At 36.7% G+C, this 14,998-nt stretch overlaps 1 protein-coding gene across 1 annotated transcript in view; it reads right to left on the reverse strand.

Annotated features, from left to right (window-relative positions):
* HAAO (3-hydroxyanthranilate 3,4-dioxygenase) overlaps positions 1–14,998 on the reverse strand; it is a 35,199-nt gene that overhangs the window by 4,884 nt on the left and 15,317 nt on the right. Inside the window, exons 4-6 of the mRNA XM_042051740.1 lie at positions 14,608–14,714; positions 11,686–11,775; positions 10,943–10,986 (exon numbers count right to left, since the gene is read on the reverse strand). Coding sequence (XP_041907674.1) covers positions 10,943–10,986; positions 11,686–11,775; positions 14,608–14,714 — 241 coding nt within the window. The remainder of the gene's footprint in view (positions 1–10,942; positions 10,987–11,685; positions 11,776–14,607; positions 14,715–14,998) is intronic.

Genomic DNA, 14,998 nt, shown 5'->3' on the forward strand with positions numbered 1-14,998 from the left:
CAAACAGTATGCAATGCACTACCTAGTTCTTCCTGGCATATTCCTCATTCTCTTTCAGACCAGCTTTTGCACTGGTAAAATATGATGTATCATCTCTGAGTCTTTGTTCATATCATATCCCTCTAAAAGTGGGCTTGGGCCTATAGAAGCAGCTTATTCTACATCTCTCACATAATTAGTACTGGCTTTTATGTTTCTTCTCCCCTATGTGCTTTTACATACATCGACCACAGTGAAGCAAACAGATTAGTACAACCTAAAATTTAATACAATGTATTTTTTGTGGTGTTCTTGGAGTTGTATCTGGATTTAATTTCGAGTAATTCTCCTTCATAAATGATTTGATTTAAAATAGCTGGAGGTCTAATTGCAGTATCAGTATAGCTGGCAAAATTCAAGATTCGTGCTGCAAGTTGCTGGTATATGAAATGAGCTTTAGTTATTTACCAGCTCACAGTGAAGTGCAGAGACAGAGAAATTGCCTTGGTGATTCTAAGTAGTTTGTTCTGAGATGCCATGGAGGAACAACCATCGAGGAATTTCAAGCAGTAATGCCAACCAGCTGCTGGAAAACTCCCTGGATGGTTTGCTCCCAAATGTATTGTGGTAATAAACTCACAGCCAAATCTTAGTCTCGCTGCTAGTAATAGAACAGCTCTTTCTTAAGTATTTGTGTATTCACTATGCTCTGCAGTGTTTTGAATGTATCATTTCAGTTTTTCATTAAAGACCACTTTGTACACAGTTTTTGAACCATATGTGGGAGGGTCAGTGCATCCAAGGGATAGCAGTGCACTGAAGATGCTGTTGCTGTTCATGGGATCCCAGTAAGCACTGAGTGCACCCATCTCTAGATAATCTGGGTGGGATCCTACCCCTTTTGCTGTAGAAAGTTTTTGCTCTTCAAATTTCTTCTCCATTATATTGGGAGGTTTGACCTGAAAACCCCCTGTGGTCCCTTCTAGCCTCACCCATGCTGTGATTCTGTGATATTAAAATAACTATATTTTTAAAATTAATTTCTCTTGGCAATGCCTCTTTCAGGAAATTTTGAAAGTAATCTGAAGAAATCTGCAGCAAAAGAAGAAATTTTTTTGTTTGAAAGCTTTTTTTCCCCCTACTTTTACATTATTTAACTCAAATATTAAAAACAAATTTTACTGAAAAGCAAACTCCTCCAGAGAAACTAAGCAGCACCAAAAGAAAAAAAAAGTCTTTATTTTAATCTGGATTTGTAAGCATTAACAAGATATAGTCTTGAACGTTCTATATCTTATTGTCTGATAACTAAAATGCAGTGTTAAGATATTTGGTGATTCATTTTTGGTGCTTTATTTTTCTCACTGCAATATGACTGGGGCTTTTTTCCTTAATTTTCACAGGTTTATCAAACACCCATTGGAGGTAATTAGGAACACATACACACTTTGTCCTTAAATTATGGATATGTGCAAATGAGGCTGCATTGGAAAATTGCTTTTTTGACTAGGGACTGATATAAAACAAAGGTTTAAAATATTATGATATACATTCAGACACAGCAGAGGAGGAAAAGAAAAGAAAATTTATCAGAAATTTTATGAGAAGGTAGTACAACTGGTGTTCCAAAACACATTAAAATATTTTGTTCTATTAATAGTCGAAATCATTACCAGTTGTGTTTGTTCGTTTTATTTTATCAGGACAAAACTCATCATTTGAATTTAGAAAAGTTTCTTGTAGTTTTGGAGTACAAAACAGTTACCCATTGGTAGAGCTTTCTACTAAAATGCATGTCCTAGCTGAGAGAGGTATGTTGGCTTTTGATGGTGGGTTTTTTGTTTGTTTGCTTTTAAAACACAAAAACCATATTGCACCTGGTAGGATAAGAGGCAAATAGTGAGATATCAACAAATACTGAGATGCCATGAGTATCCTGCTCAACTTGGGGAATATTTCTTCTCCACACTTTAAAAATTTCAGCATCTGACAAGTAAGTTCAGACTTTATGTGCTGGAGACTGAATAGCAAAAAGCTGAGTCTCAAGGATGGGCACTGTGGTATTTTAGGCAAGCAGAACTATGAATGTTCCCCATGAGTTGCAAGGAATTTGGGGGAAAAAGCCAAAGTACTTCTTTATATTTTGACCAAGAAGCAACACAAATCAACAATAAGAAGTCTAAGTTTACATCTTAACTTCTGTCTCTTACTCTCCATAAACATAATTTTGCTATTTTCCCCTTTGTGCTTATCTCTGAATCCAGTTGTCCTGGTCACCTGGGACAACACACACGGGACAACAGCACAGAGTGGCCTGTGCCTACTTGGGGCCAGTGTAAAGTGTAATACATCCTTCACTGTCCTTTCTTGCTTGTGATAAACAGGCACTATCTAACAGTTTCATTTACTTTCAAGTAAAGGTGGACTTTTCTTTATTTTGACTTTCAAGTTCCTCAGTTTAAGAGCTTTTTTTGGACACTTGTCTTATCAGCAGGCCCTGGCCTGCGATAGGGTTTTGGCTTAATACTACTTTTGATGTTAATGACGCTTGCCCAGCGACAGCATAATGGCCTTTGACAACTGTGCCTGCATGGAATTAACCTTTTAGTGTGACCCAGTATGATGATTTGATTCTGTTACTGCAGAACAAATGAGAGAGCACAGTGGTGATGAGGTACGTGACACATGTGTGACATTTCAATAGACGACTTGACTGAGTCCTTATTTAACCCCGATGCTGATCCCTTGCATGATGCTAAAAGCTGTAGGTGTCCTAATGCTTGTGGACTTGAGCTAACAAGCTACAATGAAGAGGATCCAATCTCTTGCAGTTCCACATATACTGAAGCCTGGTGCTTCTAAAGGAACTGAGTATTTCTAATCAGGCTAAAGGCTTATATTTAGATATTGTTGCATATATTTCTGTTTTGCTGGTACGTTTCCTTTCAACAGTATCTGAGCAAGTGCAAGCCTGTGTTTCTGGAGTTCTGCTCTAGCAATACTGTGAGACAAGGAGACAACATGTTTAATGATGGTAAAGGTAAAAATGTGCCAGCAAAATGCAAGAAAATAGCACTTCTATGCTAGTCAGCTAAAAGTCTTGTACAGGTTTTTCCAAGTAATATAACACCGAGTGGAACATCAAATCTAATATTTTCTTACTTTTTCAGACATCCATTTAAAAGTTCAATACTAAAGTCCATTTCTATAGATCATTACTATTAAAAATTTTTATCACAGCAATGTGTTCTTGATGGGGATTATAGTTTTTTTTCAGGTTTTAATTACAATGTGATATCATGTTAAGCTGAAAAATACATTGTGTTTACCAAATGAGTTTGTAAATATTTAAAAAAGGAAATTACAGGTTTTAGAGGAAGTTGACTTCAGTTAAACCATACTGAGACTGAGAATATTAAACTGGGCAAAAAAGGAGAAAACAGCTTGCAAGAAAAGAGCAAGTTCAATGTACAGGTAGTTACAGCCTCAACAGAGACCATCTAAAGAAGAGTTTGAGCTTGCTGAGAGTACTGTGCTTCTAATAGCAATAAAGAGAACAGGTAGAAAAGATTGCACTGACCTACTGGGTGTATGTGGTTGTGTTTGCTTACCCCAAACTCACATGTTGCATGGAAGGCCACCCTTCCCTTCCCTGGTGATATCTGTAATCTTTCTTGTCAAGAAATCGGACTATCTCATTCTCTGAGTCTTTCTTGAGCCCTACTATTCCCAAGCTCTTCACATAGCTCTTGTTTCTTCAAGATTTGTTCAAAGGAAAGAAGTAGTTAAGCACTTGAAATGTATTTAAATAAGGTGAACTAATTGCACGTTGGTTTTTATGAAAAACTATCAGTGATGAAAGAGTCACTTCTAGACAGCATATTCTAGATGGAACAATGCTCAAATCTTTAAACCCTCTTATATTCTAATTATCCCACCATCCTAAGGTGCTGTGCTGCCTCAGAAAATAGTCTGTCCCTACATACTGTGGCTCCATCTCCATGCAAGGATGTGACACAGCCCTTTACAAATGGTGTCTCCCTCTACAACAGCAGAAGACATCATTATTCAAAGTGGAGTAATTGAATCCTCTTCGTTTTTTCATCCTTTAACTGAGCGTAAAATGGTCCAGACTAGGGATAAAGAGTCCATGAATTATTTTAAAATTAGGTATTAATTTATTTCTGTACACTTTCTAATAATAATTTCCATCTCTTCAATACTATATCATAATGAATAATTCCAATGATAGAGTTTTGCAGCATTTCACATTTAATTTCCAATCCCAGCAATAATACATTCCCTGGGATGTTTTTCCCATATGTGCCTACCTAATTTCTATGAAAAAATCTGTTTTATTCTCCAAGTTAACAGAAATGTCAATGAGACTAGTAAGATTTTAATACCTCTGCAAATAAAACCTGTGAAATGAGGGAAGTAACTTCAGACACCTGGGTTTGAAAAAACAAGTAGTTAGCCCAGTCCATATAAAAATCCAGAGTGAAAGCACTGACAGTGAGTGATTACTTTGAAGGTTGTTGGTTCATTTCCCTGTCATTGAGTATAGATGCAGAAACATTTAGTTGAAAATACAGCACTCACTTGGTGCAATCATACATTTCCCTGTGTAACTGTATTTATTTTTGTGGCATGCCCTGAGAATTGGCATGACTGCTAATTTATGACTTGCCCATGTAATTATTTCTAGGCACATTTTTCTTTGTGTCATTAAATCTATGCTGGAAACTGAACAACTTTTTTTTTTTTCTTTCTTTCTTAATTGAAACTAAGAAGTTTGATGAGGAAAGCTTTGAAAAATATTTTTGTAATATAGAAATAGAGCTTTTTCAAAAGGAGATATCATCAGTCGAAGGAAAGGAATAAATTAAACCAAAAAAAGTCACTATTTAGGGCATAATTCTTTTTAATGGTTCTTCATGATGTAGCTAGGTTATTGTAATTAAGAATGACAAATTGTATTGAGAAATGCTGTCCATTTTTCCAATCCCAAAATAAAGAATCTTAATCTTGTTTCTGAATCTGCCTTTTATAACTGTGGACATTTCATTAATCCTCTTTGTATGTAACTTCGGTTTCCATAGAATAGGAATAGGATATTTCATTATAACATGAGTTAAGACTTTGCTCTATTGGTGAGACAATGATTTGTATAGCATGTGTGAGCTATTACCACTAAATAGCTTTAGAAACACAAGTGAAAATGTCAGATGAACTCCATTAGTGAGTTTTCTGTTTCAGATGTTGCCATCTGGGGAGCATTTAAGAGCGTAAGGAAGAAAGAAGCTACTTTATTAGAGAGAATGTACCTGCTGTGAAACTGCTGAGCTTTATAGCTCTTAAATATTTCTTATTTTTTTCACAAAAGTCTGAACAGAAAGGAAAACAACTTTATAGGGAACGTCTTCCTATTTCTCTGATAGGTTTATTATGTACATTATGCACTAAAGGTTGGTAGTTGCTTGATTCACATGCTGAAGCATTAGGAGAGCTCCCAGAGCCTACAGTTTATGTTTTGCCCCTCTATGAGGAGGCTCACTTGAGAATATTGAGGGAGAAGCAGATTTCTTACTGAAGACTTTCTCAGGGGTTTTTTTTGGTGTTGGCTTTAGCAGTTCTGGACTCTAGGAGCCTAATGAACTTTTTGGCTCCAGAGAATGTGCAGCCTGCAGTCCTGGGTCTTGGATGATACATTGTAGTTTGGAATTAAAAAGCTCAGTAGAAGTTTTCATATCGAAAATTATAGCAGCCATACTCCAGACATGGTAGTCCTACTTTATTTCTGTATTTAATATTGCTGACTTAGGTTGGTCTGTCTGAGTAGTTCATTTTCAGTATGAGCTCTGTACTCATTAGGGACTGATGTAGAGTAGAAAGTATTTAAATATGAGGGGAGGGGAAATAGACGAAGCCAGTGAGAGGTAACGTGCTTATAAGAATTAAAGGGTTATATTATATGGCTCTATTCCCTTCTTCCACCTAAATACCCTTTGCAGTTTACGTGCAGCTTCAGGAGAGATATAATCATGACTTGGAAGTTACTTAAAGGATCTATATATGACAGGCTAAAGATGAATAGTGTATTTATGTGGTCATTGTCAGAAGAGAGCAATGAGGATGATACAGGAAAGGAGAACATTCACATTGTTGATAAAAGTTACAGAGATGGTGTTTTGGTGAGCTGTATAGTGTTGATGGGTCTAGACAGTTTAAAATTATTAAGTCTCTGTATTGGTTTGAATACTGTCCTGTCCTGGAGACCTCCTGGTGGCTGTTTGAAAAATAAATGCCATAGAGGCTTAGTCTTTAATATCTAAATGCTCATATGCTGGGTTTTTTAATACAAGTACTCAGGGCAGAAAGAAGTACTGTATTATAGAAGAGGAGTGATCTATCTAGGCATGCTGGAAGTCCTTAAAATGAGAGAAAAGGAATCAAACAGTTCATTTTCTAAACAGGTGCAGAGCAAATAAAACTTATGTTCAAAATTAGCATTCTTTTTTAAAAAAAAACCCCAAAAATGGAGACAGTATCTTCAGAATTATTTCAATGTACTTAAAACAGAAAAGCACAAATATTTATACAGTTATTTTAAGTTCAAAAGCATGGCCCTGTATTTGCTCTAGTACAGATGAAGACAGAATTTCTTCCTGCCTGTTTTTAGTTTTCTGAGGTAGCTTTAATTGAATTAACGTTGCTCACCAGCCAGTTAACTGAAAATAAGAAAAATTAGAAGACTAAAGATCTACTTGTTTTTATATATTAGTGAAACAAGACTGAGCAGCAAATACTGTCTACACAGGTTCACTGGATTAGCTGCAGAGGATGACAGTACAGAGGCTGATTTTTATAAGGTAAGCTGAGCTTACCCTTATAACTTGTTTAATAGCACTGCTGAGACCACAAAACATTTACAGAGCATGCCCTAGGCTCTATAGTATTGCTGCTTCATTGACTGAAGAAAGTACCTTATTTTTCATACTCATTCAATTCCTTAGGTTTTGTTTGCCCTGAATCACAAACATAAAAATGTTCTGTATTCTAACCATGCTAACCAGATTCTTAGTCCAGATTGTAAATTACCCTAGATACACCAAATATCAATGAAAGTTTTGCTAGTGAAATCACTACAGGACTGTTTTTTTCTATTATAAATCTGCATGTTCACTGACAATAATGCTTTTATGGGAAATAAAATTTCATTGATAATTAGAAGCACATTAATTTGGGTAAGCAAAAACCTGACATTCTACCTATACCGTTGATGTTCATGAAGTTCATTTTCAAACACACCTCACCTACGAAAAAATTTTTTCTTGTAGTTTTTTTTCCCCATCAAATTACCCCTAAAAGAAGTCTGGATTATTTTGGGCATGGCAGGAAAAGCTTTTCCGCTTCTGGTTACTTCTGCAAATACTATTCAGCCATCACTGTTTACTAGAACTGAGGTTTCTCTGTCTGAACCGTCTCTTGTCCTCTTGACTAGAAAAGTGGGATGAAATAGATACATCGGGAGAATCTTGGTCTCAGGCTGATTCAACTGAAAGTGGCAAGAGTTGTTTTGATAACTATGATTCCTCATGTCAAAAGATATGCAAAGTAACCCAAACCAACCCATCTTGAGAGTTCCACGTATAGCCTATATCCTAAATATGTTCACATTTTTGATAAAAAAGAGGGGAGAGTATTGCCAAACTTTATTTCTACACATGGAAACAAAAAGAGTCTAGTAATAAACTACAACACGGTTCCAGGGAAGATGCCTCAAGTAAGGATTGCATGCAATATATATTTCTGGTTATATTTTTCCTGATGGGACTTGAGTCCCTCTTCTGCTGTCTCTTCTTATACTCTGATTGCCCTGCTTTCAGAGGGACTTTCCCTGCTATTGGCTAAGCCAGAAGCCATAAATAAATCAAGAAAAGATCTGGATTTAGGGCATTTTTTTTGTGTTGTTTATTTTTTTTTATATGGTGTTTTTTTAAAAGCGTCTGGAGCTTGATTGATTCCATTTACAGCTTTCCTCTATGAGTGAGTTGCAATCAAGGATTTCTTTGAAGATGTTTTTCTTCAAATTTATTCCATTTCTCTCTAAGAAGGTGAGGCACTAGTTCAAGCTTATGTAGAGAGGAACCTGAGAGTGCTTCAGCTGGCACTTTTAAACTGAGGGGATTCTGGATTTTCAGAAGAGAAACTGAAAAACAAGGCTGAAACTCCATCCTCTGCATAGGCCAGCGCAAACAATGTTAAGATATGTGTTGAGTGAAACATCATGAGCAACTGGTGGTAGCTTTTTATATATTACAAATGCCATGCTGGTTTCTGAACTCTACTTCTTAAAAGAAAAAAAAAGAAAAGCGAGCTGCTGAGGGAATAAATCCAAAGCATTATTTTTCTGTCAGCTGGGTTGCCTTCAGACCGAACATATTAGCAGCTTACTTCTATCTCAGTCAAACTCTGTTTGATTTTTTTTTTTAACACTGTCAGTCTCACTGACAGTTACAGGAGAGATAAGCTAAAATTTTTGTAATTAAAAATGTGGGGTATTTTCCTCATGCGTAAGACATCACTGAGATGTTGAGCTACTTATTGTTCACGAAACCTGAAAACTAGAAAAAGAGAGCTGTTCCCCAGGCTGAAAACCTGCCAGGTAAATTACAAGAAAAGACCTTTTGTACTGGATTTATCAATACCAGTTTCTCAGAATTATTTGTTTAAAAAAAAGGTGTCAGGATATATTATAGCTTCTGATTGATTGTCATGTTTGTTTTTTAGCTCTAATCTTCTGCCAAAATATTAACAATATAAATCTTTAATGTTACTTTGCTTCTGCCCTAATTAATTTGTTACTGACATACAAACTCCTAGCCTGGTGAGGGATGCTTATTGAAAAACCACCATATTGAACAAGAACACTGTGTGATATGGTATTTTTTTTATTACAGCAGCATCTAGAGGCTTTATCTGAAATTATATTTTCTCTGCTAAACACTGTATGAACATACAGTGAGGCAGTATTTGCCCTGCCTAGCCCTCACACCCTCCATGCAAAAAAAACCCCAAAGAAACCAAACCACCAACACCCAAACATAGGTGACATGCTCAGACTAAACCACATTTTGATGGGGCATAGAAAGAAAAGTAAGATCTTGGAGACAACCTCATTTTGTTTAGAAGAAACATGGAGCCTTTTTCTGAGACTTACATTCCCCAGTCAGTCAAAGAACTAATGCTGAAAGCTGGTTCAGCAGCAAAGGTTTCAGGCAGGGTTTCTGACTGCTTTACCATTTCCTAATTGCAAGGAATTTAGGGTTGCTGCCCCATACAAAGGACTCTTCTGTTAACTTTTCATTTTGGCGACAATGTTTTAGTTAACTATTTTTAAGAACTTTGATGTTCATGCAAAAATCAGCTTAACCCAATTTTAGGATTTGAGCAAGAGCTTTGTTCTGTTATCGATTGAGATGGCAGACAGTGACTTTATGGTGACTATCAAGCAGAGAAATGGGATAGATGTGGAAATAATGTTTCACTGGAACATTTGTCTCAGAGCAATTCATAACAATCATCTTAAGATATTCAGGAATTAATGTGGAGATTAAGGACAGCTGGTTCCAAAAACTTTTTAGAGAGGGGAAACTAAAATTTCTCTCCTTACAAGAGCTACAGAATTCAAGTTTTGAGTGTGACTGGAGGATGACATTCAAGTTAGTCATGAGGTCAAGAGTAGCATAGCTGAGCGCAGTGCACCAAAGCCATACATACATTTCTTGGCTGGTGCAGGACATCCCTCAGTTGTCAGCACAGATGAGACAGCAGAGAGATTTGAAAGAACAAACCTAGCTGAGCAATGGGATTGACTGAACCAGTTAGCATTTGGCTAACTGGTATAGGAACTCTCCAGGAAGGAATCTCAGGCTCTCCTGGAGATTACGCAGGCAGCTTCTGCGGTTCTTATGATGATTATCCAGGTGTCAATTAAGAACCTGGCAATGTCATGAAGACTTTCCAGGTAGTTCTTGCAGCAGAACTGACCAGGTTGCACCTAACTAAAGCCCTTCTAAATAGTCCATAGAGCCTGTTCCTGCAGGTGCAGAAATGTTGGTACAGTGTGGTCTTTTGTACATAGTTAAGACACAAGGGTAGTATTTTGGGCATAGTTTATGTTAAGCAATGCTGGGTGCTCATGTAAAGCTGTGGGCCAGCAGGACTGTAAGATTTCAGCAAAACAAGCTTCCCACTGAAGGTGCTGTTGCAATATCCTTGCAATTGAGGCTTTTGTTGCCATGCAGAAAGCAACCATCATGTTTGAGAGATCTGATTCCTAAGGCCAAAACTAATAGATTGGTTTTCTAGAGCAGTCGCTTTCTCTATGTCTCTTTCCAACAGAGTTAAGTGGAGTTACAACTGGAGTATCTGTTCCAGTGTGGAATTTGCAATCATTAGCCACAACAGAGGCCAAATAAAAAATGGGGCAAGACAGCATGGAAATAAAATGTTAAACAGATCAGACCCTACAGGAGCTAAAAGCATCTGGCTTTCTCTAGGTTTCCCAAGAGTAGATCACAGTGTATAGTTATAGGTAAAGGAGTACAAGTAGGTACAGAGTGTATCAATTCAACTCACAAAAATCTCATTATGGGCAGTCAGAAGTGAAATTTTGTTAGTATAAGACTTGAAAGGCACAGAAGGATGGAGATACTAACATTTCACACTAGTATAGTTACCTGATAGGTGGTTATGATGGCATCACGTGACCAAGCAAGATGCTGTTGGTAATCATATATATGGAATTTCCTTGTGGTTGGGGTAATGAAAGGAATTACTTTCCAAAGTAACTTAAATTTACACAAGCAGAAAGAAAAACAGATACTTATTTTATGTGGTGAGAATCATTGCTATTCAATCAGCAACTGTTCTAGTTCTGAAATGAATTTGTATTTACCTGGGTTTGGTTTTCCAGTTTTATATTGCCTTGAATTGAAAAACCTGGAATAATTTAAACACAAGTAAAAAAGTCACATTAACAAAGGTAGGTTAACAAGGACTAGGCAGTAATACTGGCCAGTAAGTTTTGTGCTGAGAATGGATGTGCCAAATCCTCAGCTACTATCACATATATGCAAGACTATACCTATTTTACTGACAGAGGATTTGTCTGAAAGTCCTACAAGATTAATGTCACTAAACACTTCCCTCGTTCACCTTTAGCAACCACTTAACAAACTGATTAGTTAACGACATTCACTTGTTTCCTAGAAAGTAGCTCTCTACCAAATTTGCCAGTCCTGATTATTCGTAAATAATATCAATTAAAAGTATTTAGATTAAAGCAAGAATGAAAGAAGCCCTAAAGCAATTTAGTGCTTTTCCTAGATAACCTAGCATACATCAGTGTCAATTTTTCACCCAATTCTTTTTGCACTTAGTAGCAGTGCTTCTACTGGTCCAAAAAAGGGTGTTCCAGATGCATGTGTGAAACACTTGATTTCTCTTTTTTTTTTTAATCTGTTTTGATGAGTTTCAGGCATACAAGACATAATTAAAAATTTATAGAGCAGCAATTAACTTTTCACAAGTCTATGTAAAATGCAGCACAAATAGCAAATTAACGCTGTAAGCCACAGACTGACGAAGAGCTACAATATAATTTCAATTTTTTTTTAATTTACAAAGGAAAAAACTTACTCTTGAATTATTGGTATAAGTTGAGTGCCAAGATCTTCACAGTGAAACCATTTTTCAAAGAGGACATTAGTTGATTCTCCAACATAGTATCTGATGAAGTCAACACATTAGTCAATCCTTTTATTAACTAACTGATCAGGCAGTTTCAGTCTTTTGAAGAAAATAGCAATTTGATGTTCTGTATGAGCAATTCTCAAGCCTGGTGTAGTTTATTCTGAGGAATGGCTATTGGGGAAAGCTTTCTGTTTCCCTGGTTAGGTGACTTGATGGGTGGGATGCTCAAACTTCTGTGGAGTGTCTTGTAGTTCTGTTGATCACAGATAAGTCACCAAATTCCTTCAGCAACCTTTCCAGATTTCATCCTGGAAATGATTGCTGCCATAATCTCTTGGGACCAATAACTTTTACCTTGGATGTAGTTACTGCAAAAAAAACTGGACCCAACTACCATTTCCAGTAACTGCTTCCATGCACCTATGAGGTAAATACTCATATTTGAGAGAGTCAGCTTGCTTAATGACCGTGCAAGGGCTGATAAGAAAAGAAGGTGGCTTATGGACTTGTTTGTGAAAAATAGAAGGTTTTCAGCTACAGTCACCCCTCTGAAGAGGAATTTAGTGCTTCACTTGCATTATTTTTTGTCTCAACAAATAAATAAATTTTGGTGAGGTCAACAGGTCGAGGTTGCTGTATGGAATCAATATGGAACATCAATTGAATGAATCTATGGAACAGCAAATACAGAATTTACATTCAGATTTTTGAAAGACTGCCTAGACTGGCAAGGAATGATGATCCAGTACTGTCACTAATATTGTCACTGGTTTTGAAAAGGTCCTGTGTGTCTTTTAGGTTAAAGTTACTGGAATGTGTGTCTGAAGAGGAAAACAAGACTTAAGTAATTATCCTGTGCATATCTGCATGTTCTTTTCTGTCCTATGTATCTACACACATATTGTCCAGAAATTTTCTAAGAGCTCCCTGGCTCCTCAAGTTTTGCAAAAAGAGGATACACTGAAGAGAGTAACAATATCTATACCTCCAATATGCAAAAAGCTGTGCTACCAGCACAAATTCTGAACACAGACAATCTACAGAGCAGGGAGGTGCTGAAAATGTCTTGTTTGGTAAAGTATCCAACAATACGACTAACATCAAATTTAGTTAGTTTTGTACTTATTTGCCATAGAATTAAGATTAGCTAGATCATTTTTCTAATAGCACAAGACATGTAAACATTACTTAGGCTGGAACACTGGGGTAGTCTACTTATGCTTCACTTGCACGGTAATCAGCATGCTGGGGGCTCTGATTTATGACTAAGGCTTGTAGACATGATAAATAATGGAACAGTACCACAGTATTAGACCTTGAGTCAGCATACTTCAAAGTGCATTATGATTTCCTCTTGTACAGTCTTTGCTGCAGGTGGCTGGTATTGAAAAAAGTATGAGAATATTAGAGGTTCTGGCTGTAAATTTCCCTCTCTCCCAGAAGCACACAGAGGGAAGGTAGCTTCAAAAGCATGACAAGATTGTTCACTTCCAAAACTTCGAGTGTCTTTATTCGTCACATCAGTGTGAAAACAAGGGCACTAAAAACTGCTAAGTGATTTGTTTTTAGGCACCTGATTAGGTATTTTGAATTGAGGATGTGTTAATTTCCACCTGCAAGCCATAAGGTAGCTTTTAGTTTAGTTTCTCCATATAAGCATGCCTATATTGGAGTGCAAATTTCTAAATCAGCCTGGATCCCTAAAAAGGCATTCAGCATTTCTCTCTCTCATACCGTTCACAGATTTCACATAATAGGTTGTTTAAGTTTATTTTACTTTACTATTTAAGTTCCTTTTTTACATTAATAATAACAATTTTTATCTAAATCACTTGCCATTTTTTTTCTAGCTCAGAATCTCTTTTAAATAATGTAAGTCCACGCAATCTACAGATCTGCAGTGAAAGGAAAATAAAAGAAACAAGTGCATAGGTAAACAATGCTTTAAATGAAATGGACTTGTTTTTAGCTTGGAATTTAATCATGTGGGTTTCTTGTCTTTAATGGTACCTTTCTTAGTTTCTTTCTGTAGCCTTTTTTGTTTGAATGAAAAAGTATGTCTTTCTAGCTCTGCCTACTTGCACTCTTCCTGTTGTGACACTGCCCATGCAACAATCAAAACTGTAGGTGAAAGGACAGGAACAGCACTTTACACGTATCACTGCAGTTTTAAGTCTTTACAAATTAGATAAACAGCTGTAAAGTTTGTTTAGTCAGTCATCTCTGGCTAATACCAAGACAGCTTTTCTAGATTGGCTAATGTTACTGTTGTGATTTGCCTTCTTAGACTTGTGAATTCCGTATGGACACAAAACAAAGCTTAGTTCTGCTCACACTAGAATAGAAAGCAAACCACTAACTTACACGAAGATGTTGTTCTCATAAGGCAATAAAATCTAGGCAGACGTGTGTACAACATAGAAGGTCTAGCGGTGAGAAAATTCACTTTTGTTTCCAGCTTCCCACACATTTGATAAGAAAGCTGCTCTTCATCTTTTTGCTTTCAGTGCTTACAAAGGAATTAATATTCTGCTTGCCAGAACTGATAAAAAAATCTTTTCTGTTTGGGTTGTTAGAGAGCTCTGAGATCTTTTTTAAAACTTACAGCAATAGGTAGAACATAAGATTCCTATAGCCACAACATGCATTTAAGACACTTCAATATGTTCCTTGTTTAACTAAATCAAACATTAAATGATCTCTCTGTTTATATGTGTATAGACAAATAGATGTGTGGATAGAATTAGTACAAAATTGCCAGGGTGAATCTGCTAAATTAATAGCAAAGTAAAATACAGTATTGTATTGATATGAGAAGTTAGTTTTTATTATGAATTCCAACAGAGTAGTCAATAGTTCATACTTCACCTTAGCCCATCAATTTCTGTTTTTAATCTTTCCCTCTCAACCACAAGACCCACAGTGTTTTCATATCTCTGAGGAGAATGAGGTATCCTGGCAGGTAGGAGGAACATCTGTTAAAAGAAATCAGAAAGCATCAGTGTCAGGAAGTTTGTTTTTTCCGTTGTCCTTTTCCTGCCCCTAAACCTGCAAAATCTTCTGCTCCTTGCCCCACTTTTCCCCTACTTTTTGTTGATCCTGTGTTGCTCCTTTGCAGCTACACCCACTGTGGTACCCACAGCCCCACAAACACTGTTTCTTGCTTTCTCTGTGACTGATGACACAGTGACAGCAATCAGCACTGCCTTGATGGAAGTCAAGTTCTCTCCTCCTGGTTTGATCATCATTGCTAGACACA

This window comes from Corvus kubaryi, unplaced genomic scaffold (assembly GCF_017639235.1).
Source record: "Corvus kubaryi isolate FWS band 111438036 unplaced genomic scaffold, C.kubaryi_AGA036_p1.0 76, whole genome shotgun sequence".
NCBI classification, from domain to species: domain Eukaryota; kingdom Metazoa; phylum Chordata; class Aves; order Passeriformes; family Corvidae; genus Corvus; species Corvus kubaryi.